The sequence below is a fragment of the Canis aureus genome, chromosome 23 (assembly GCF_053574225.1).
Source record: "Canis aureus isolate CA01 chromosome 23, VMU_Caureus_v.1.0, whole genome shotgun sequence".
In the NCBI taxonomy this organism is placed as follows: domain Eukaryota; kingdom Metazoa; phylum Chordata; class Mammalia; order Carnivora; family Canidae; genus Canis; species Canis aureus.
The window spans coordinates 45,172,636-45,197,089 of NC_135633.1; the positions used below are offsets into that span (position 1 = coordinate 45,172,636).

Here is a 24,454-nt window from a genome sequence, read left to right on the forward strand (position 1 = left end):
TCAACATTCAACTTCAGACCTTTTTCATCATTTTGAACTGACACACCATACCTGTTAAAAAATAACTCCCTGTTCCCTAATCTTCCCCTTCCCCTTGTTATCACTATTCTTTCTGTCTGTACGATTTGACTACTCTAGGGATCTCGTTTAAGTGGAACCATATAATATTTATCCTTTCACAAGTCTTACTTCACTTAGCGTAACGTTTTCAAGGTTTGTCCACTGCAGCATGAGTGAAACTTCATTCCGTTTAAGGCTAAGTAAAAGTCCATCACACACACATTTTGTTTACTCATACAGCTTTTGATGGACATTTGGACTATTACTACCTTTTGGCTGTTGTGAATAATGCTATAAGCATGGGTGTACTAATATCTGAGTTCTTGCTTTCAATTCTGTGGGCTAAATACCTAGCAATGCAATTGCTCAGTCACATAATTCCATGTTTAATTTTTTAAGGAATCCTCATACTATTTTTCTCAGATGCTTCTGTATTCCCACCAGCAATGCACAAGGGTTACAATTTCTCCATATTCTTGGCAACACTATTTTCTAGCTTTTTTGTAATAGTCATCTTAGTAAGTGTGAAGTGGCTTTGTGATTTTGATTTGCATTTTGCTAATGATGAGTGATGTTGAGCATCTTTTCACGAGTTTATTGGTTACTTGTTTATTCTCTTTGGAGCAATGTCTGTTCAAGTCCTTCATCCACTTTTTAAATTGTTTTTTTTTGTTGTTGTTGTTGTTGCTGGGTTGAATTTTAGGAGTTCTTTACAATATATGTTTTGGATATTAATCATTTACCCAATACATGATTTGTAAATATCTGTGGGGTGCCTTTTCACCCCATTCTGTGGGGTGCCTTTTCACTTTGTTGATAATGCTTAGTACTGCAGTTCGAAAGAGGCTATCAACCCTGCCTCAAATTCAGGTAGAACACAGGAAATCAGAGGCTGGGTAAACTCTGGACTATGAGTCAGACTAAGAATAGATGTTACATTTTTAAAGGATTATTAAAAAAAAACAACAACAACTACACACACACACAGAAGAATAGGTGACAAAAACCATATACAGCTGCAAAACCTAAAATATTTACTGTTTGATCTCTTATTTAAATGTGAACTTATAATTAAAGAAAATACTTAGAGCTTTTCAATGTGAACAAGAGGTTTTAAAGCCTCTTGGAAGGACTAATGCTTGTGTCTGTTTAAATAACTTAAACATGGTACTGGGATTCTTGTCCTGAGCGAAATGATTCTACATGCCTGGGAGTTAAAGCTTGCGAAAGTCTCAAATTCCATTACAAGTCCTAAATAGTATGCTAAAGATAAAGATCATTTATAACATCAAATGGCAAGCTGGCAAATTACCCAGGAAACCCCAATTAACCTGCTGAAGTCTTAAAATATAGGTGAAAAATCTAAACCCAAAAGTGCTTTCTTCTAAAAAACTCCCAAATGCAATTTGTCATGTCTTCTACTACCTTCCTTGTAGAAAATATTCACTCTTATTCTTTAAAAGATTAATGAAAAACTTAGCTTAAGGGTTCCAAACACAAAGGGCATGTAAAGACCTATTTCTGTAATTTGTTAAACTGAAATGGTTAGTCAAGTTTAAAGGACCCAAGAACCAGAAGTGATTTCTTTCTTCTAGCATTCGTTCTTACTATTTAGCAAACACTCTTCTACTTTAAGGTGCTCTGTAAGATGAATACAAATATAAATACAATAAGGGATCCCTAATCTAGAGCCTCCTCCTCTTAGCTTCCAAAAACCATCTTGTAAATGGTATAGCAGTTGCATCTGCGCTTCTTAGGAACAGTGATTTTTGATGTTCTGCACACCAAAAACTTTCAGAAATCTCCCACTTTTAGCCATTCATTGGCCATGCATTGTATTAATGTTATTATAATATACAGTTCTGATAGGATAGGATATGACAGAAAGTCCAGACTTGAAGGCAGAAATAGGTTCAAATTCCACCCCACCATGTAACCTTTACTGTGGTCTCAGTATGATTTGTAAAATGGAAACTAAAATAGTGTATGTGATCCAGGGCACCTGGGTGGGTCAACAGCTTAAGCATCTATCTGCCTTTGGCTCAGGTCTTGATCCCAGAATCCTGGGATCTTCTCCCTCTCCTTCTGTTGTTCCCCTTGCTTGTGCTCTCTTGCTGTCAAATAAATAAAATCTTTAAAAAATAATAATAAAATATAATAGTGTAAATGACACACACATAGAAAAAATTCAATAAATAAAAATTTAATGAATAACATTTGCACTTTCCGGCAAAATTCCCTGTATTACAAGATGGAGACAGTGTTAAGTGGTACAAAGGGAAAAAATCCATGAAGCTCACAAAATTAGACACTGAGATTATCCTCTTGGATTCTCTCTAAAGAAAGGTTATTAACTGAGTTACTAGACTGCTATTTCTACATATTCTAATGAACTGGGGCATAATTTTTTTTGGGGGGGTAACTTTCCCACAGTAAGCACAGGGCATCAAATTTTTGTAATAAGACAGAAGAGAAAAATAACACCCAAAATACCACTTTCCTATTCCTTCACATTCCACACAAGGGCATTATTGGATCAGCCTAAAATCTGAAGCAGCCAGTATGATATGACAGATGATGAAGTAAATCAGATATAAATTTGGAAATTTTATTTTAAAAAGAAAGAAAAAAAGTCTATCTCATGGCATTTAGAGATGGTACCAAAGAATTATTCAATAGCCGATTTTTCCTCTGTCAGTATCTGAAACTGCTTCACCTGAAAGGCTGTGGGAATACCTAGTGGTCACCAGTAGATCAACCACTAAATAGGGATTCCTTTAGAAGAGAGTTCAGATAAAAAAGTAATAAAGTGGGAGTCCCCATCTCCGTAGGCAGGGTTTTTCCTTGTTAGTGTCCCAGGAATTGACTTTGACCTAAGGAGTGTGCTTATAACAAGGCAAAAAATATTTAGAGGGTAGGGATTGGCAGGGGTAAGGGTGGCTCATTAGAATAATTCTTTTTTGTTTGTAGTAGAGAAAACAGTGGAAGTTAGAAAAGTTAATTTGAGGGATGTGTCAAGTGCTTCAGCTCTTTCCAATTCACCACCTGTCAGGGGCAGTTCTGAAATACTTAGGAAAATGACAGTGGACTAGCAGGACTGTTGTATTAATTCAGTGAGAGTGACCCTTTAGGTCATGCTAAGGTTTAATATTTTCTTTCTACATATGTCTACCTCATCTACTAACGTGAGAGTTTCTGGTGGACATGAATGAACCATGTATTCCATCTGTATTGCTAATGCAAAGTAGAGTGGCAAGGCTGTAACAGATATGAAGGAAAGCAATCAAGACAAAATCCCAACAGTAAATTAGTTGTAAGATAATCTTTAAATACTAGATAGCAATCAGAAACCACCACAGACTATCAGAAAATAGAAAAATATATTTCAACGGTGCATTCACTGAGTACCAGATAGAGGCCAGAAGTTTCAGTAAATGGGTGCTAACCAGAAGTTCCTAAACTGCAGAGACTGAGAAAGACAACACTGATAGTGTCAGGCCCATTGCAACATTTTAGAAAGCCAAGTGGACACTATATTTATCTACAATAATACTGCTAGCAAAATACTAAGTTTCTTCCTTTAGTCCCAAAATAATATCAGCTCAGTAGGGCAAGATTTTATCTAACTCTAATAAGATGCTCTGATCGCAATTATGTACAATTTTGATCACTAAGGGCTCTTGTTGTATATGCTCCCCTCCATCACACAACTAAATACGTCTTAGATGAAGCAAAATGAAAAAAGGGGGATGTCGGCAGGCAGAATACTGGTAGGCTGAACTGGTGTAAATCAAAGGCAGCTATCCTAAGCCAATTCTTGCTCAGTCATATCCACCAAATGTCCATGGACTGACTATTCTAAACAAACCTACTAGTCATTCTAGTTTAACAAACTGACACACAAGCACAGGAATTTATATCAGCAATTACCTCTCGAACTTCATCATCTTCTTCATTAGTGTTTTTTTGTCTGCTTTCTCTGAAACGGCGTACCTGTATTAAAACAGTAAATCGCAAATGTTGCTTATTTCTATCATGGAAACGTAAAACAACAGCCTACAACTGATTAAGAAATGCTTTCCATTACAACATAAAACTTGGGAATTTTTTGTTTCAAATTTTTATTTAAATTCTAGTTAGTTAACATAGTGTAATACTGGTTTCAGGAGTAGAATTTAGTGATTCATTACTTACACATAATACTTAGTGTTCATCACAACAAGTGCCCTCTTTAATACCTATCACCCACCCACCTCCCCCATCAACTCTCAATTTGTTCTCTATCATTAAGAGTCTCTTATGATTTGCTTCCCTTTTTCTTCCCATATGTTCATCTGTTTTGTTTCTTAAATTCCATACGAGTGAAATCCTATGGGATTTGTCTTTCTCTGATTTACTTCACTGAGCATTATACACTCTCCAGCTCCATCCATGTTGTTACAAATGGCAAGATCTCATTCTTTTTGATGGCTAAGTAATATTCCATCATATACACACATATATTTATACCATCTATTCATCAGTTGATGGACATTTAGACTCTCTTCATAGTCTGGCCATTGTTGATAATGTTGCTATAAACATTGGAGTGCATGTGTCCATTTGGATCTGTATTTTGTATCCTAGTAGTGCAAAACTGCTGGGTTGTAGGGTAGATCTATTTTTAACTTTCTGACAAAACTTAAAGAGTGGCTGCACCAAAAACATGGAAATTTAAGTACAGTTTGTCTCACAAAAGACTGATGCAAGAAGTTCTATTTTCCTAGTGATTTACATTATAATTTCAAAATTGTACTCTAAAATATATATATATATATATATATATATATATATATATATATACTCCCCCACTCATGTGTTATACTCTCTATAATAAATAAATCTTCAAAAAAAAAGTATCTGAAGTGGGTGGGCCTCTGGAAATCATTTCAAGGCAACTACTAAATGTTTACTGTTTGCTGACAGTAATTCTGGAACCAAAAGGGATACCAGAGATTCTTTTTTTTTTTTTAAATTCATGCCCAACAGGCTCTTCTAGCATAGTTATATAATCAGGGAAAAATTCTATTTGTTTAATAATTTACTTAGCACCTATTTGCTGAGCACCCATTATGTGCCAAGGACCACTGCAGGAACTGAAAATACGACAATGAACAAAATAGTTAGAAATTCTGCCCCCAAGGAGTGGAGGATTGTGTGCCCACATTTGGAGCCAATAAACAAAAACAAAATAAGAAGTTATATTGTGTTTTAGTTGTTAATTTACAGCTAGACTTAGAAAACTCTGTCATCTCGGGCAGCCCAGGTGGCTCAGCGGTTTAGCACTGCCTTCAGTCCAGGGCATGATCCTGGAGTCCTGGGATAAAGTCCCGCATTGGGCTCCCTGCATGGAGCCTGCTTCTCTCTCTGCCTGTGTCTCTGCCTCTCTCTCTGTGTGTTTCTCATGAATAAATAAATAAAAACTTAAAAAGAAAACTGTCATCTCTAGGGAGCCATTTATTTACTGATGTTTATCTACTGACAGTTTTCAACCTGCATAACCAGATAGAAGCATGGCTTGATTATGAGACCAGAGGGGCATAAAAGATGCCCTGGGAACTTCTGCACATCTTAGTGTTCAATCCAGGGGCCACTGTGTGCAAATGAGAACACAGGAAGCTTATGCTTGGCTTCTCACAGGGCTCTACTGCCTGCCGATACTCTTTTCTTGATGCATAATATCCTTTGCCTTAAGATGAAAATCTTAAATCAGTATGCTCAGTGGAGTCATGAATTCTTCAAATATCTGAACCTGTGAAAGTATGCAGAAAAAAAAGGAAGGTGAGGAATGCTGAGGAGAGATCCCATCTGAATAGAATGATCATGCAAGGCCTCAGGGAGAAGGTAACTGATGAGCAAAGGTAATGAATCTTGTAAGTAACTAGGGAAGAACATTCTAATCAAAGGAAAAGATGTGTGTAAAGGGGTGGGGCAGGGGTGCCTAGGTGGCTCAGCTGGTTAAGTGTCTGACAACTTGACTTTCCGCTCAGGTCATGATCTTAGGATCATGAGACTGAGCCCCACGTTGGGGTCCGTGCTCTGCTCAGACACTGCTTGAGATTCTTTCCTTCTCCCTCTACCCTTCCCTCTGCTGTCTCTCTAAATTTGATCTTTTAAAAAAGGCACTGGGGCAGAAATATGCATGTTACCTTTGAAAAACAGCAAGGAGGTTGCTGTGTCTCAAGCAGATATGAAATAAGAAAGTAACAGAAAGCCAGATTGAATAGGGTCTTGTAAAAAATTGTAAGGACTTTTTTTCAAGGCAAGAGTGACTTGAACTGTTAGTGTCATTGACAGCTGAAATGAGGACAGAATGGGGGATGGTGGAGGAAGGACAAGAGTAGAAAAGGGAGACAAGTTTGGAGGCCATGAGAATAATCTAAGTGAGAAATGGCAATGCAATGGACCACTGGTAGTGATAAAGACTGGACAAATAGTCACATTCTGAAGTAATGCCAAGACAGGATAGAGGGAACACAAAGAGTCAACACATAGAGCAAAAGTTGAGAATCAACAATTCAGACTGGGAATGTTAGTGGTGTGAGATGTTTGCATTAAACATCCCTGCAGAGGGACACCTGGGTGGTTCAGCAGTTGAGTGGCTGCCTTTGGCTTGGGGTGTGATCCCAGAGTCCCAGGATCGGGTCCCGCATCGGGTTCCCTGCATGGAGCCTGCTTCTCCCTCTGCCTGTGTCTCTGCCTCTTTCTGCGTCTCTCATGAATAAATAGTCTTAAAAAAAAAAGATTAAATAAACAAACAAACAAACAAACATCCCCACAGAAATGTCTAGTGGGCCGCCGGCTGCAGAAATCTTGAGTTGGGAGGAGCGGTCTGGGCTAGACTTTTGAAAATCACCACCAAATAGATGGAATTTAAATCTAGGCAACTGGATGAGATTACAAAAGGGAGGATGTAGCTGAAGATGGGCTCCAAGGACTGAGTTGTGGGTTCTCTCAATTTAAGAGGCGGGAGACATGAGGAAAACCAATAAGAGAAACTGAGAGTATGTACTGTGAGACAGGAAGAAAAGCAGAAGAGTATGGGGTCCTAAAACCAAAGAGAATAAGGTTTCAAGAAGAGTTCAAGGGGGAGCCTCTGGGTGGCTCAGTCAGTTTAGTGTCTGCCTTCAGCTCAGGTCATGATCTCAGGGTCCTGTGATCGAGTCTTGGGTGGGGGGTGTCCTGTTGGGAGGGGAGGGTTGTTTCTCCCTCTGCCCCTCCACCTGCACGCATGTGTTTTTCTCTCTCTCAAGTAAATACATAAAATCTTAAAAAAAAATTAGAGTTGAAGGGAGATGTCAGATGAACTGAAATAGATTCAGCAATGGAGGTTACTGCTGACCTCGATGTAGACAGTTTCCTGAAATGACAGGTCAAAACACCTGCATGATGGGTGTAAGGGAAAGGGGAGGGAGAAAAATCAGGGCAGCAAATACAGAAAACTCTGAGGCAATTCTGCAATAGAAGAGAAACAAAGAAGCTGAGTAGTAGCTAAAGGGAAATGGGAGTGAAGAGAGGTTCTTTTTGGTTGCTTAAGCTGAAAGAAATGACAGTATTGTTATGATTTGGGAGAAGGGATACAAGTTATTTTTATTTTTTAGATTCATTCATTCATTCATGAGAGACACACACAGAGAGAGAGACAGAGATGCAGGCAGAGGGAAGAGCTGGCTCCATGCAGGGAACCCAATGTGGGACTCGATCCCGGGTCTCCAGGATTGTGCCTCGGACCGAAGGTGGCACTAAACCGCTGAGCCACAGGGGCTGCCCTACAAATTATTTTTTAAAAACAGATTAGCATGTACCAGGGCTCTGGGTAGGATATACCATACCAAAAGTGCTAGGTCATTCACAGAAATGAGCCAGAGTAAAAATACTGAGGAGGTACCATGTGTCGCCCGTGTTCTAGGACTTTACATGTATTAATTCTTTTGATCAAAACAATCTTAAAGGAGATTCTATTATACCCATGTTACATTGAGGAAACAGTAAAAAATTCACTGATGCTTACATAGGTTAGCAAGTGTTCTGATTTTGAACATAGGTGGTTTGATCAAGTCCATGCTCTGAGCTACATCCCCCCCATTCCTCATGCACCCTCTCAGGAGTGGTGATAGCTCTCCAGGTGGAGATGCTCAAGTTATTTGCTTCTGTGTTGTTTTCTTTTTCTTTTTTTAAGACTAGTTTTAGGTTCACAAAAAAATTGAGAGGAAGATACTGAGATTTCCCATATGCCCTCCAGCCCCATATATTCATTGACTCCCCTCTTATCAACTCCCCCCACCAGAATTGGTACATTGGTTCTAACTGATGAACCTATATTGCGACATCATAACCACCTAGAGTCCAAAGTTTGTTGTTTCTCTTAAGATTTTTAAGTAATCTCTACACCCAACAAGGGGAAGGGGCTCAAACTTACAACCTCAAGATCAAGAGTTAGCATGCTCCACCAATTGAGCCAGCCAGGCGCCCTGACCCCCAAGTCCATAGCTTTTATTATGGTTCATTCCCAGTGTTCTATATTCTAGGAGTCTGGAAAAAGATGTATCCACCTAAATTACAGCATCATACAGAGCATTCACTGCCCCAAAAATCCTCTGTGCACCTATTCATCCTTTCCCTCACTCCTCACTCAACACCTGCAACCTTCGATCACCTTACTGTCTCTATAGTTTTGGTTTTTTTTTTTTCAGAGTATTGTGTAGTTGAAATCATACAGTTGATAGCCTTTTCAAATTGGCTTTTTTCACTTAGTAATTCCCATTTAAGTTTCCACCATATCTCTTCACGGATTGATTGTTCCTTTCTTCTTAGTCTAAATAATATTCCCTTGTCTGGATGTTTCACAATTTACTTACCCATTCACCTACTGAAGGACATCTTGGTTGCCCTCAAGTTTTGGCAATGAATAAAGGTGTTATATACATCTGTGTGCAGACTTTTATGTGAACATAAGCTTTCAACATCTCTGGGTAGGATACCAAGGAGCACAACTGCTGGATCATATAGTAAGAGTATAGGAGGTTGTTTAGAAAACAGCCAAACTGTCTTGCAAAATGCCTGTACCATTTTGCATTTCCGCCAGCAATGAGTAAGTGTTCCTGCTGTCCACATCCTCACCAGAATTTGGTGTTATCAACGTTCTAGATTTCGGCCATTCTCATAGGTGCATTATTAATCTACATTTCCTTGATGACATATGATAGAGAGTATGTTTTCATATGCTTACTTGCCATTTGTACATCTTTGGCAAGATGTTTGTTAAGGTCTTTGGTCTGTTTTTATGTCAGGGTAATGGTTTCTTATTGCTATGTTTTGGGGTTTTTCTAAAGATTTTATTTGTTTGATTATCTATCAATGTGGAGAGAGACAGAGGAGGAGGAGGAGAGGGAGAGGGACAAGCAGACTCTGTGCTGAGCATGAGCCTGACTTGGGGCTCAAGCCAAAACCAAGAAACACTTAACTTACTAAGCCACCCAAGTGCCCCACTTATTGCTAAGTTTTAAGAGTTCCTTGTATTTTTTTGATGATAGCCCTTTACCAGATGTGTCTCCTACAGGTATTTTCTCCTCTAAGTCTGTGGCACGTTTTCTCATTCTTCTGACATTGTCATTCATTGAGCAGTTTCTCATTTTGATACAAGTCCAGCTTATCTATTCCTTCTTTCACAGATCGTATTTTTGGTGTCGTATCTAAAAAGTCATTGTCATACCCAATGTCATCTAGATTTTCTCCTATGTTATCTCCTAGGAGTTTTATAGTTTTATATTTACATTTGGGCAGGGTGGTCAAGTTTTATTTCTGGTACTTAAGAGAGAAATACATCCCTGCCAAAAATTTATGAACCCTAAATACCCAGTGTACTTGCAGTGGAATATTACTAGTTGCATACTGACATAAGGTTTTAAGAGAGCCATGCGGACTAATTAATTAAAAGCACTAAAATCAAAGTCAATGTTTTAAAGTTTTAAAAATAATGTTTTGTTCTTCTGCTTACAGGGAATCTAGAAGATACAGAAAATGATCCCCTATAATCCCATTACCTGAATATAACTACTAATAATGTTTGGAGAATTTTCCTCCATTCTTTGCATGCACACACACATATAGAAAATAAAAATCACTGGTATCATAGTGTATATAGTTTTACATTTATGGCATTCTTTCAACACATAACATTGAAAATATTTCTCCGTGTTCTTCAGAAGTATAATTTTTAATGGCGGCATAGTATCTAGATGTATGTGTGTGCGCCAACATTAACCACACTTTCCAAATTTCCCCATTGTAGACAACACTTAGATAAATTACTCCAAACACAAATTTCTACCTCATTGTTGTCTTGGGAAAAGGCTGAGTTAAAGGATAAATCTTAAACCTCTTGAATATACTGATAAACTTTCAGTATACCAGCTCAAAATTGTTACTCCCACCAGCAGCATACTAAATACTTTCCTCAAATTGTTGTTACTTTGACAAATAAAAACTACATGTGAGTTCCTCTGAACACCATTTTCATATGCTTATTACCATTCGTATTTCTTTCGTGAATCCCTCATTCATGTCTTTGTTCGTTATTCTATTGAAATGTTTACTACTTTTCTTAACATTTACTAAGGTACTTTAATATTATGCATATCAATCTTTCTTCTATCTACATATAAGTTTTTCTCCCTTTCAATGTATTTTGTTTTTTGATAATTTGACATGCAACATTTACAATTTCTCTCCAGTCAAAACTAAAGAGCTTTCCCTCTGATCCTTCCATTGTTTTTATGCTTAGAGAGAAGGCATGTTCTAGATGAAACTCAAAATCTCAGACAAAACTTACTAAAAAGTTGAAAAGAACAGGAATTTTCATCCTACAAGGTTCATTTTAAAGCATTTTCATGATTTTCAAGGGAAGATACTATCTGTGAGGAACAAAGCTAACATTTAATGGGTATCAATCATGTTTAAGATTCCATTTAGACTTTTTCTACTTTTATCATCATTTTACAAACTTGATTTTATAGACCGGAAACTAAGAAAATCAAAGTAGTTAAACAGTGATTTAATAGAAAAGTCAGAGCTACTCTTAAGTAGACCTTGTTTAACTAGACTTCTCTACCCCAAATCAGTTACCTCTTCATCGATTTTCTCTTCTAGGGCATCAATATGACGTTCTTTAAGAAATCGTTGTGTTTTTTCCAACTGGTATTTCACTAACTCCTCTATGGCATCTTTTTCTTCCTTGTCCACAAATTCCTGTACTGCTTCACCCATTCCCCTTTCTGTTAGAAGTGAGAGCTGTACATTCTGTAAAAGAGGTACAAATCAGTGGATACAGAAATGAGTATCTATTCCTTACCAAATAATTCTTTGTAAGCCAAGAAAATTACGGTGTAATGTTACCAGGGGAAAAGAGAAAAAAGTTATCTAGCTGCTGAAGGCAAAACAAAAGAAAACAAAACAATGGACAGTAAATAAGCCTACTAATAAATTTTATGGGCCAGAATAAGTCAAATAAAAATAAGAAACTGGAGTAGTGTTTAAGACAGGTGGGAATGCAGAGGCCTGAGTGGTTGGGATGTAGGGTCCTGAAATGGTAAATGATGATTTAAGAGATTAGGTTAATCAATGTAGTAGGCAGAATAATGGCCCCCTAAAGATGTACACATCCTAGTCTCTGAGCTATGAATACATTACATGGCAAAGGAGAATTACAGCTGGTTACAGATGGAATTAAGGTTGCTAGCCAGCTGGCTGTAAAATCAGATTGCCAGGGACTAAGCAGGTCGGTGCAGTGTAATCATGAGCATCCTTAAAAGTGGAAGACGGAGGCAGAAGGAGGGATTAGGAGAAGATCTAACGGGGGGAAAATGGCCAGAGAAATGGAACATTGCTGGCTTTGGAGGTGGAATGAGGAGGCCATCAGCCAATAAATGTAGACACCTCTAGCAACTGGAAAAGATAAGGGAATGGATTCTTCGCTAGTTTCCAGAAAGGAGCACAACCCTAACACCTCAGTTTTAGGCCAGTGAGACTGGTGTCAGATTTCTGACCTACAGAACCAATGCAAATTTGTGTTATTTTCAATTATTAAGAATGTAGAAATTTGTTTCAGCAGCAGAAGGCAATTAATGGAACCAGATCTTAAAGTGGCATAAACTCATGACAATAAAAGTAGCTTCACCATCTTACGGCTGTCTTAATAAAGTAGTTCTGAAATTACACGCAGATGCAAGAGAGGTAAATCCTGGATTCAGAAACATGCAGTAGAGAGAAAAAGAAAAAGAATAACATCAACAATAATAGCCACAATAATAATAACACGATCAATTAAGCACTAATTTTTCTTGATATAGAGTAACCAGAAGTGAGTGTAATTAACTGTTGTCTCACTTAGTTAATGGAAACATCGTGAGTTTCCTTTTGTTTGAAGTGCCAATTATACATATCCTAAATTAAAGTCTATTATCTTACTGTAGCCATTATTCAACATGTAGGCTAAAATTTAAAAATTACCTTTTCTGCAGTTTGAAAATACTGTTTTACAAGGTCTTCTACTCTTAGGGTTGTTCCTTCTGAAGGTTTTGTAATGAGCTTCCCAAAGTTGATCTCTTCTCCTAAAAAAAGAAGTCCGTGGAAAATAGTAGCTTCTGTGACAGTGTTAAAGTGCCCAAACTTAAGGCAGGTTTGGCTCAGTAGAGGAGGTATGGCCAAACTTTATTAATGATCAGCTAGCTTATCATGGTAAATTTTGAGGCAAAAACATGGCATTTTTGCTAATAGCCATAGTCTTTTCCTCAAAATGTATTATTTCTTTTCCTATCTCCAACTCTTATGTCTCCTATGGCTATTCTCACAGGGTAATCTTCAGACCTCTGATCTCCAAGACCATTTCAGGGGCTGTTCAGGGACAAAACTTGTTTTGTAACGACACCAAGATGCTATTTATCTGTTTCACTACAGTGCCATTTGCCCTGATAATACAAAAGCAATTGCTGGTAAAATCACCAGTTCTTATTAAGAGTCAAAGCAGTATCTTGGAACTCTACAACACTCACTACACAGTTCAAAACAAAGTAAGCCAATTTCACTTAAGAATGTACTTGATGAGGGCAGCCCGGGTGGCTCAGCGACTTAGCGCTGCCTTCAGCCTAGGGTGTGATTCTGGAGACCTGGGATCAAGTCCCACGTCGGGCTCCCTGCGTGGAGCCTGCTTCTCCCTCTGCCTGTGTCTCTGCCTCTCCCTCTCTCTGTCTCTGTCTCTCATGAATAAATAAACAAAATCTTTAAAAAAATAAAAAAGAATATACTTGATGAAACTGCAGAAATTATTCACTTAATTAAATCTCAGCCCTTATGTATGCATCTTTCTAATATTCTGAGACAAATTGGATGTATGCTTACAGCACTTTTGCTGCATTCCTAAGCAGGAGAGCGGTCTCAAAAATAGTAAAGAATACAAAGAATACTGGGTAGGAAGCTAAGAGCATAGGGTCCAGGACCTACTCTGCTGATAACCTTTGTCAGGCAAACAAATATTAACTGTCCAGCAAATGTTGGACCTGGCCATGAAAACAAAATGGTGAAAAGACATCCCCGCCCATAAGAACAAATGATTATGATAAAGGTGGGAAGTACTACGAGAGGTAAGAATAGAGTATGACACAGAGAAGAAATAACCTAATTCTTCTCAGAGAAGGTTGAAAATAATGTGCAGATATCAAATGTACCTATCATTTGAATCAGACTTTTAGAATGAATAAGATTACCATCATCTGAACCAAGACTTGGAGAATGAATAAGATTCACTAAGTAACCAGATTCATTAAATAAAACTGGAAAAAGAAAAATAAGTACCACAGCCTGGAGGCTAGAGAGGAACAAAGTTTAGTGTGCCTCTTGCAAAGTGTTGAAGGTAAGTGAAAGGAAATCTTTTCTAAATTTTAAGACAGTAGAATTAATACAGCTTCATAAATATAATCACTACATTTTACTATGCTGGATACTATATTTAGACTATTCACACACATCATATCATCTAATCCTCACTATGATTCTATGAGGCAGGCTCAGTCATTATTCTGATTTCACAGACAAGGAAATCAAACATCAGAGAGCTTATGTTATTTATACAGTGTCACACTGTTAAGGAGCAGAACTGGCCAAAAAAAAAAAAAAGTTTTCAATAAAATACACAAAAAGGCTATTATTTCCACTTAGCAATTTATGTTTAGCAATTTATGTTTAGACCAAAAAGGAATCATTAGAATAAAACTATGGATGAAACTCAAGTAACAATGTACTAGTTTTATTTTATGTATTATTATGAATTCTTCACCCATAAAATCTCAAGGGATTGATAAGGATAGATAATTAAAGTAAACCACTATCAATAAGTAACTAGTTAAAATTCACAGGATAAAAAAATAATTATCTGACAAGGATGTTTTCCTAAAACAGTATTTTATGAGTTCCATTTATATATCTGAACGAATAACAACATACAGAATTTGGTCACAATCTGACATTGAAAATTGAAGCTCACTAAATCTCCGTTAATAAAAACCTAAATAGCTTTACCTATAAATAAGGGCCATATTTTTGTCTATAAATTCTGACTCAAAAGCTTTAAAGAGACTATATTTCACATGATCAATATTTCTTAGGAAGAAGCACTATTTCAGCTGGATGACCTATTTTTATAAAGGCATTAAAATATGGGCAATTAGTTTTTTATGAAATTTAATTAGAAATTAATTATCTGATCATCAGAAACATCAAACTATGAGACACCTCTTATTCTAAAAGACTGGAGTCTTTCTAAACCATGTATACCTGAAAGTTGAAATACCTGATGCAAAATTCAAGTATATTCTCTGAACATTAATAATGTATAGTCAATAATATATATCTTGAGCAATAAATCTCTTAAGTCTGTGTGCACTGTTACTAAGCAGCACTGTTTTAAAAAACTGCATCTGCAGAGAAAGTATCCCCTTTATTTATTGATATCCACAGGTTTAAAAATGATTACTAATTTTTAGAAGATGAGATTTAATTATTCCACTGCCAGTCTAAAATATTAGAAATAATCATATAAAAATATTTTCATTATTTGCTACTTCTTTTACTGAAGACTGATTTTTTTATAAACCCTGTACAAAGCATTTTTTTAATTCGTGAAAATAATTAGCTTACCCGTCTTCTCCTTTTGTTCTCTATGCCTGAAAAAATGGATAACATCTTTTGGATTAGCTACCCGATCCACAAATTTCTGGCTAAAGCGAAGAACACTGAAAGGCTCAAAACCTCCACTATAGTCCACCTGGAAATACAAAATAAGCTATGAAGGTCTAGAAACAACAGTTTACCAATTTTCGTTATTTATGTTTATGCTCAATACTTTTAAATTAAATAAATTAATGTTCTACAATATATGTTTAAGATCATGATGGTGTTATACGTTTTATTCTACTGAGAAAATAAAGCTTCAAAGGTTTATGAGCTTACACAAGACACTTTGCTTAATGGACCCAAGATACAACAAGAATTACCACAAGGTCTGAATGAGTACATCTCCCTATGATAGTAAGAGCCTAGGCACCAGGAGAGTACCATCTGGAAAGGAGGTGAAATTGCTAAACATAAATATTTAAACTTTTAAAAGAAAGAAAATTCTCCACTAAAACAAAATGCCTGCCCTAGATGCATTAGTTAATGGGTCTATCATTTTAGGGATATACTTTCAAACTAAGAAAGAAATGCTGGGAAAATCCATGCAGGAAAAGAATCCAATATGTCACCTTTGAGAAATGATTACCTTTAAAACACAGACTCTATTTAGAAGTCACAGTCCCTCTCATCAAGGCAGGCTCTAAGTTAAGAAATTTACAGTCATACAAAGACTGTATAAGAAATGCCTACATACAAAGAGAAATGCATACTACATTTTCCCCCCAAGAGATATCATTTCCCTAAACTAGCTGTTCTAAAAACAGGCTCTGGGAACCAGCATTGTACTGCACATCACTGGCCTATCCAAACTATTCCCTAGCCTGTACCCAATTTACAGTATTTATCATACTGACCACTAGCTGGCATCTTGTTCATTTACTGGTTACCTATTTATGTCTCTCCTCACACCTCCATTCCACATGAGCCCCATAAATTCAAGATCTCCTGTTTTATAATCACTGTGTCCCCCAGGAAGCAGAACAAATGTCAAAGTTATTTGTTTACTGAATCATAAAATTGATGAGGATCCCCTAGTTGATACAATGTACTTCTGGACAATTACTAATGAAAATATCTGTTCTTTTGATTCATGAATGATTTAATAATTCACTGTTTAGGAAAAAAAGAATGACAATTTTCTATTCAACTTTGCTTAGTTCTAACGTTATCAGGCAAACATAGATGAGAAACATGGGCTCTCTACCCAGATAAAGGGGACTATGTGGTTCTCCCAAAGCAACTATGTATGACATCTCTATAGCGATCACTTTATAAAACAGAAATGCTAAATGCTCAAGCTACTGGGTCTCCCCAAAACTCTTCAGACATTTTATCAATGATACTCAAGCTTAGCTTGATTTGTGATTTTCTGCTGCTAAGAGTCACAAAACTTGTTCACTAAGCAAACTTCACTGAAGAGTCTACAATGTCCTAGGCATTCTGCTAAGGGCCAGGGATACAGCCATAACAAAGTATAATTTTGGTTGTCAAGAAATTCACAAGCTGACTGGGAGGAAAAACGTGTAAATATAAGTACAAGCAGAATGAGAATGGTGCTTAAGAAGTACATACACAGCAAATGGAGGGCACAAAGGTAGAAGTGCTGATTCCAAAGGGGAGGGTCATGAAAGACTCTTGAAGGAGATGCTATAGAAGAGAAGCACATTCCACACAGCAGAATCAGCATGGGCAAACGTATGGAAGAGTAAAATAAACTCCACTGGACCCAGGGAATAGTAACTTTTAGTCTAACATAGCTGGAACTTAGAAGGTTCTGGCAGAAAAAGGAAGCAGAGGCCAAGGAAGTCAGTTTCAGTTTTGACTAGGTCATGTAAACACTCGAATGCTATGCAAGAGTTTAGACTTGTTCCTATTAGCACTAGGGGATCCTTAAGTCATTTTCAGCAAGAAAGACATACAAGATTGTGTTTTGGCATTAGTGGGAATGGGCTGTGGGGGGCAGTGAGAAACTAAAAGCAGAGGCAGTAAGGAAGATGCATTTACAGGCTAGATAAGAGAAAATCAGAGCTCAACCTCAGCAGTGACAATGGGATAGATAGGGCCAGACTACTTACAGCACAACAAGTAGTATTTAATTCATTTTGATCTTGTAAATCTATGAGGTACAAACCAAGGGACCCAAGATCCGGCTACTCAAGTTCATGCAGCCAGTAGTGGGCAGAGCCAGAATCAAACCCGGGCATTTGGGCTCTAGAATCTACTTTTTATCTACTCACAGTATATCCCAGTGTTTCTCAAATTTTAATGTGCATACAAATCTCTTCAGGATCCTATTGAATACAATTCTGTGGGTCTGAGGTAGGGCCTGAGATTCTGCATTTTAAAAAATTTCCCAGGTGAGGGGCACCTGGGTGGCTCAGTTGGTTAAGCTTCTGACTTGTGATTGTGGCTCAGGTCATGATCTCAGGGTTGTGAGATTGAGCCCTGATTGGGCTCTCCACTGGGCATGGAGCCTGCTTGGGATTCTCCTTTTCCCTCTGCCCTCTGCTTCTCCTTCTCTCCCTCTCCTCTAAAAGTAAATACATAAATAAAAATAAAAACACTAATTGTTTAAAAAAAAAAAAAAGTTTCCCAAGTGATGTCAGTGCTGCTGTTTTGATTATTCCTTAAGTACCAAGAGGCTCTCGGACCTCAACAAAGTCTAAGCCAGAGATAAAGATGTGGGGATCATCACTCTATAGGTGGTTCTTAAAGTCACAAGCCTAGCCTGAAAAAGAGGGCTAAAAGAGAGGATGGGTCAAACACAGCTTGGAAGAAAACAAGTATCAAAGAGTGATTCAGTCAGATGAAAACAAGCTATTGGCTTTGAAAAGTGAGGGTCATCTTTTCCACCTGAGATGGTGGGGTCAGAGCCTTGATTATAGTGGACTGAGGGACAGAATGTTAAATGAGCAGTAAGGACTATGTATTTTGAGGGGTTTGAAAGAGGTCTGTTACTTTTTTTATATGATGATGGAAACAAGTGGTTTGACAGGTATAGGAAGCACTTCAATTGTGTTTTTTAATATTCTCAAACACATCATTATTTCAACACATTTATCAAGACTTGCTATATGCCAGATCTGTTCTGAGATCTTTGGATACATTAGTTAACAAAATTCACAAGGTTCCATGCTTTCATGGAGCTTACAGTTTTGTAGTTGAAACACACAATAACCAAAATAAATACATTGTATATAGTAGGTTAGGAGGATGTGTTGGAAAACAAAGAAAAGAACAAGCAGAGGAGGATGAGTGGAATGAAGAATGCTGGTTTCTCACCACCCCAGATATCAGGGTGCACCTCATTGCAAGGCTTCATTGCGCCGATGTGAGGTTGGTTAAGAGTGGAGAACTGCAGGGAGGCCACAGGGAGTGAGGGGAGAGAGAGGGTAAAAGATGCACTTAGAGATTTTGGCCAACTTCTTAAATAGAACAACAGACTACTTAGAAAATGAAAAACATTAGAAAAAAATCAAAACTTCTCAGAATTAAACTATGATTAAATCAAATCCTGACAGCTTTATTATTTCTGGTGCTAGATGGTGATTGCTCTTATTACCGTATACACTCTAATTAAAGAAAAAAATTATGTAAACCATATAGTACTATCTTCTGAAAACCCATAATGTTTCATTTATCTAAATCAGACTTACTCGCAGTCGTATAAGAGGCTTCTCTGGCTGTTGAGAATTTCCCAGACGTTCTCGTTCAGCATTTTCAAGCATTTCTTTAATCTCAAAATAAAAATACTGTCATGACTTAGGGGAAAGATACTACTGGCATCTAGCGGGTAGAGGTCAAAGAGATTATTGCTGAAATCCTACAATGCGACCTCCCACAACAAAGAATGAACCAGCCTAAAACGTCAGTGTGTCAAGGCTGAGAGACCTGACATAGGCCTGACCAATCCATCCATTTTCCACCTCCTGGGGACATATACATGATCTCGGTCCAACAGAACTCAGCGTCTCCAGGGAAGCTGGAGAACAGGTATCATAGAGGCTAAACAGGAACAGTCAGAAACCGCGGTCTTAATGTGAATTTTTGGATCTAATCCTCTTGAAACCAGCATACTCTTCAACTTGTCAGTTAACTGAGTTACATGTTGTCAGGAAGGCTGTGTTCTTTCTATAAAATGCAGACGATAGACTCTATCTACCTACCTATCTACCTACCTACCTACAGCACTGTTGAGTGGATTAAATGCAAAATGCTGTCAACAATGCCCAGACTATATAAGCAATCAATGAATATCACAGTGATAACTGTAAGAATTACAATAATTGTAAGCAACTGTTATTAAGCTGTCAATTTACATATTATTAAGTGCATTCATACACCTTCTGCAACAGCTCTAGAATTTCTCAGAGGTTCAGGAGTGGCAAATCCGCATGGAAGGTGAGGTCTGGTACTTATGCTGAAGCTACAAGGCACACAGCAAACACATTTACAGAATTCATTTGGGGTAGTTTTCAGGGTGAAAGAGGTGCTTAATGGAGATTATTAGAGATGCTAAGGCTTTCCTCATCCTCCACAGTATCCTCCCATTCCCCAATCAAAGCCACTGACTGCTTTCATAAATAAAATGAACAAATTATCAAATCAGAACACAAAAAAAAGAAAAGATGACTTGTAGGTTTTTGAGGAGGAGGAATGGAAGGGGGGCCTTAATTACACAAAGTTCCTTCTACATTTAACATTCTTCCACCTCCAAGACTTAAAAAAAAAAAAAAAAAAGGTCTTTGATACAGTTAAATTCATTCATGGAACAACAGTGCTTCCTTGTGGGCTTCCTGAGACGGTAACAAACACAAAGACTTCTACTCTGTGGAAGTATTTAATTCATCGGCAATCATCTCTCAGCTAAAGCAGATCTCATCAGCTCTTATATAGAGGAATCACCTTCTCCAAACAGAAGCTCTGAATGGCCTGGGTTACTTTGGGATTATCTGGGTTAAAAATCTCTGGATGGTCAGCCAGAACAACATCCTCCATGAAAAACTGCCGAACTGTGTTAAGAGGGATTTTCTGCATATTCATTTTCCTTCCTTTGATACGCAGCAAACCGACGTGTCTGAAATGAGGGGGGAAATGAAAGCTTAGTCACACTGTAAATTCTCTCTGGAAATGTGCACACCAAGACTATCATATTTCTAACTTTCTACAAAATATTTCTTTACAAAATCATACTCTTAAAAATTTGTTTAACAATTTGATGTTGTATCACATCAAATTGAAAAAATATGTTAAACATTCTTCTGCCCCAGAATAAAATTGACTCATTCCTCCCCGTCTGAACTACACACTTCAGTAAGCGAAGACAGGCATACTATAGGCATGATCAATGTTACCAGGGCTATGACAGTAGTATGTATAGTACAGACTATTACACATACACATATTCCCTGTGAGTAGGTACATATACACACATCTGTGAAATGAATAAGCACAACTCTGAAAAATAACATACAAATCTACATCCTACTACCATAGCCTAAATCTATTATTATCATCACAAAAGTTAAAATCTGAGTGGATTCAAAAGGTGAAATCCATTATAAAAATTGGGGGCAGCCTGGGTGGCTCAGCGGTTTAGCACTGCCTTTGGCCCAGGTCATGGTCCTGGAGACCCGGGATAGAGTCCCATATCAGGCACCCTGCATGGAGCCTGCTTCTCCCTCTGCCTGTGTCTCTACCTCTCTCTCTATCTGTGTCTCTCATGAATAAATGAATGAAATTAAAAAAAAAAATTGAGCTTGGGGCAGTCCAGGTGGCTCAGCAGTTTAGCGCCGCTTTCAGCCCAGCGCCTGATTCTGGAGACCTGGGCTCAAGTCCCACGTCAGGCTCCCTGCATGAAGCCTGCTTCTCTCTCTGCCTCTCTGTCTCTCATGAATAAATAAAATCTTAAAAAAAAAACTGGGCTTCATCAGCATCAATTACTTTATCATATAATTCTCCTAAAGAATTAAAAGAAAAGAGATATGCTATAATGCATTTATAACCAGAAAAATCTCAATTAGATGGCATTGGATGAATTTGTTTATAAATGGACTTCTGTGAAATTGATCATCATCCATAGCACTCTAACTTGGAATTTAATCAGTAAAAATGTTGGCCCTCAACATGCCATATAAGCAGCAAAATTATTAACACCACTGGAATGCTCTCCTTTGAAGATGGCTTAAGATCTGGGAAAATAGTTAAAGATTACATCAAATAATCTTCATAAAGTAATCTATCAAATACAAAACCATCAGTATCTTGAACCTGTTGGATGATTAAAGTATTATAGTACGTAATTTTTTTATTTTAACTGATTTGGAAAATATAACACTTACTTCTTTACAGCTTCTCCTGGGGAAAGAGAAGTAACCACTGAACTTCCAGGTTGGGATACATAAAAGAGTTGTTGTTCATTTTTGGTTGGAGCTATTTTACACTCATGTTCATGGCCCCAGATAACAAGATCAATGAAGTCATCCAAAAATTGTTCTGGAATGAAGTTAGTATTTCCATGTTTACTCCTGTATCAAGATTTTTAAAAATAAATATAAATATCCAGAGGTATACAAACACTTCATACTAAGTAAAGCAATACAGATCTTTCTTTTTCCATTCTTTAAAGCCTTATGACACCTCTTCCATGTGCCAGAAACTATTCAAGAGATGAGGGATGCAAAGATAATACCTCAAAAAGTGATATAATCCTCCAACGGTTTATAAACTTGCAGGACACAGACAGATAGGAGCCACAGAAGAGAAAGTGGTCAATTCTACACTGAGAGACAGACCACAAAAGGCTTTACAGAGGGAAAATCAGAAAAGCATAAGCTCCATCAACAGTATGGCTGAGCAGAATGAATGCAGGGAAGAGCTAGAAGCAAAATCAGAGAAGTGGCAGCATGAGCTCTATCAATAGCGAAAACATATAAATTAGTTGGATTCATATATATCTAATATATATACAGTCTGATTATATACATACATATATACATATGTCAGAAAATGAAAGTGAGTTAAGTCTAAACTTTGTAGAATAAAAACAAATCTCTAAAGATGTCCTGTCATTTTTTAGCATGTTTTGTTTACTGATAATAATGGGAGTAAGAATTTCAGTCTTACATAAGAGATGAGTTTTTCAATATTACATAAAATACTGTATGAAGATTTGCAAACTCTGGTTTTATACCTAGATCAGCTGTTATCATTAAAAGATACACGAAAACCCAAAATGAGAAAGGACAAGAAGGAGGTTTTCCCGGATATTCACTTTCTCCCTGGGAATTTAAGTAAAAGTGTTGAAATACTTCAACCTAGCATTCGCTTAAGGCAAATCAATATTCATTCATTCAACAAATATTCACCACATGTCTACTATGTGCCAGGTGTCCCAGGCCTCTTCTAGATACCAAAGACACATTAGGGGATAAAGTCCAGTGGGGGAATAAGCAATTCTACGTTATGCACACATATGTGCACACGTATGCATATATAATCTGTCAAGTAGTGGGAAGTGCTATAAAGAAAAATCAAGGGAAAAGTGATACAGAAATGGGAATGCTACTGTGCTCAGGGTGGCCAGGACAGGCTGCTCTGCTAGGTGACACACGAGCGGAGAACTGCCAGGAGGGATCAAGCCTGCAAGGGAAGAAAGTCCTAGCAGAGGGCTGAGTCCGGCAGTCCTAGAGCAGAGAGATGGCAGAAGTGTTGAAGGGAGAATATAGTCAGTGAGTTCAAGGACGGCAAGGAGAGGAGTGTGGCTGAGCAGGATGAATGCAGGGAAGAGCTGGAAGCGAAATCAGAGAAGCAGCAGGCTTGTGGATCTAGGGATGTTTTTATGTAAAAAATACCTATCTAGGTTATGACATTATCACAGTTACTGAAGAAGCACAGAATAACTCGAAAACTACAGGATGCAATTGTGCTTTCATAGACCACCAACTCTTTCATGGAAGAGGGAAGATTATGCTGGTAGGCTGAACCTCATTTGTGACTCACAAGTTGATCAAAATATCCCTCTGGAAATATTTTTGTATGACAAGGTGCTCTTCTGCTTCAGGGTCTACTTTGTTCTTCAGCCAGGGAAAGAAACTGGCCCATATACAGATACATATGGGAAATAAAATAAAATGTAAAAAGGCTCATGAACTGTCATTCACTGGGACAAACCCTATTTGTTTATAAGTCCATGAGAGCAATAAAAAAGTATGTAAGAATACAGAGGGTTACAAATGAGCCTAACCATATTACAAAAAAACTGGAAAATCACGTTGAAGGGACTAGAGGAAAAAGGAGCTGGCCTAAGTAATTCTAGAGGTGGTGTTCTGACTTGATACAGCAAGGCTAACGACCAAAATCACTATATAAACACTATATATTAGTTGGCAAATTTGTTTCTCACAAGGGTACAGGTCAGCAATTTTGAAATTACCTAGTATGTCAACCAAGATTGAAAAATATTAAGTAAATATCTTATACATATTATAATCCAGGTTTTTAACTTTTAGAGAAAGAACTCCCAAATACAATGGAAAGACAAAAATGAACCCTGTAGGGCTGGATTAGAATTAAGTATAAACTCATGCTTGCATGTGTTTTTAACAAATACAGATGAATATGCATGGTTTCAGATACATACACTTATTTCCTTAACTCTTATCAGTGAGGGCTACAAGAGTCCTGGTGGCAATTAAACACATCTAATGGGTGTATCTGGGTTTCTAAATACTGTTCTCCAATAAAGGCAATCAGGACTCCTTGGAAAAAGGCTGATTCCAGGGCAAGGGCAGAAAAAAACAAGATGAGCCTGGAGCATCTTGTGGTACCAGAAAGTGAAGGACATGATCAAAAGTAAATAAATAAGGGGACGCCTGGGTGGCTCAAGTGGTTGAGCATCTGCCTTTGGCTCAGGTGGTGATCCCGGAGTCGATCCCAGAGTCGGATCGAGCTCCACACTGGGCTCCCTGCAGAGAGCCTGCTTCTCCCTCTGCCTATGTATCTGCCTCCCTCTGTGTATCTCATGAATAAAAAAATAAAACCTTTAAAATAAATAAATAAGAAGAGGGCATGCTGAAAGGACACAGAAGCTAATACGAAAGAACTCTTAATGGTCAAAACTGGAACAATT

At 37.6% G+C, this 24,454-nt stretch overlaps 1 protein-coding gene across 4 annotated transcripts in view; it reads right to left on the minus strand.

Annotated features, from left to right (window-relative positions):
- MRE11 (MRE11 double strand break repair nuclease) overlaps nucleotides 1-24,454 on the minus strand; it is a 73,569-nt gene that overhangs the window by 29,893 nt on the left and 19,222 nt on the right. For all 4 annotated transcript variants that reach the window (XM_077867498.1, XM_077867497.1, XM_077867496.1 and 1 more), the window contains 7 exons: nucleotides 21,666-21,851; nucleotides 20,230-20,401; nucleotides 18,981-19,061; nucleotides 15,289-15,415; nucleotides 12,607-12,707; nucleotides 11,224-11,397; nucleotides 3,991-4,053 (listed from right to left, as the gene is read on the minus strand). In XM_077867498.1, the coding sequence (XP_077723624.1) occupies nucleotides 3,991-4,053; nucleotides 11,224-11,397; nucleotides 12,607-12,707; nucleotides 15,289-15,415; nucleotides 18,981-19,061; nucleotides 20,230-20,401; nucleotides 21,666-21,851 (904 nt within the window). The remainder of the gene's footprint in view (nucleotides 1-3,990; nucleotides 4,054-11,223; nucleotides 11,398-12,606; nucleotides 12,708-15,288; nucleotides 15,416-18,980; nucleotides 19,062-20,229; nucleotides 20,402-21,665; nucleotides 21,852-24,454) is intronic.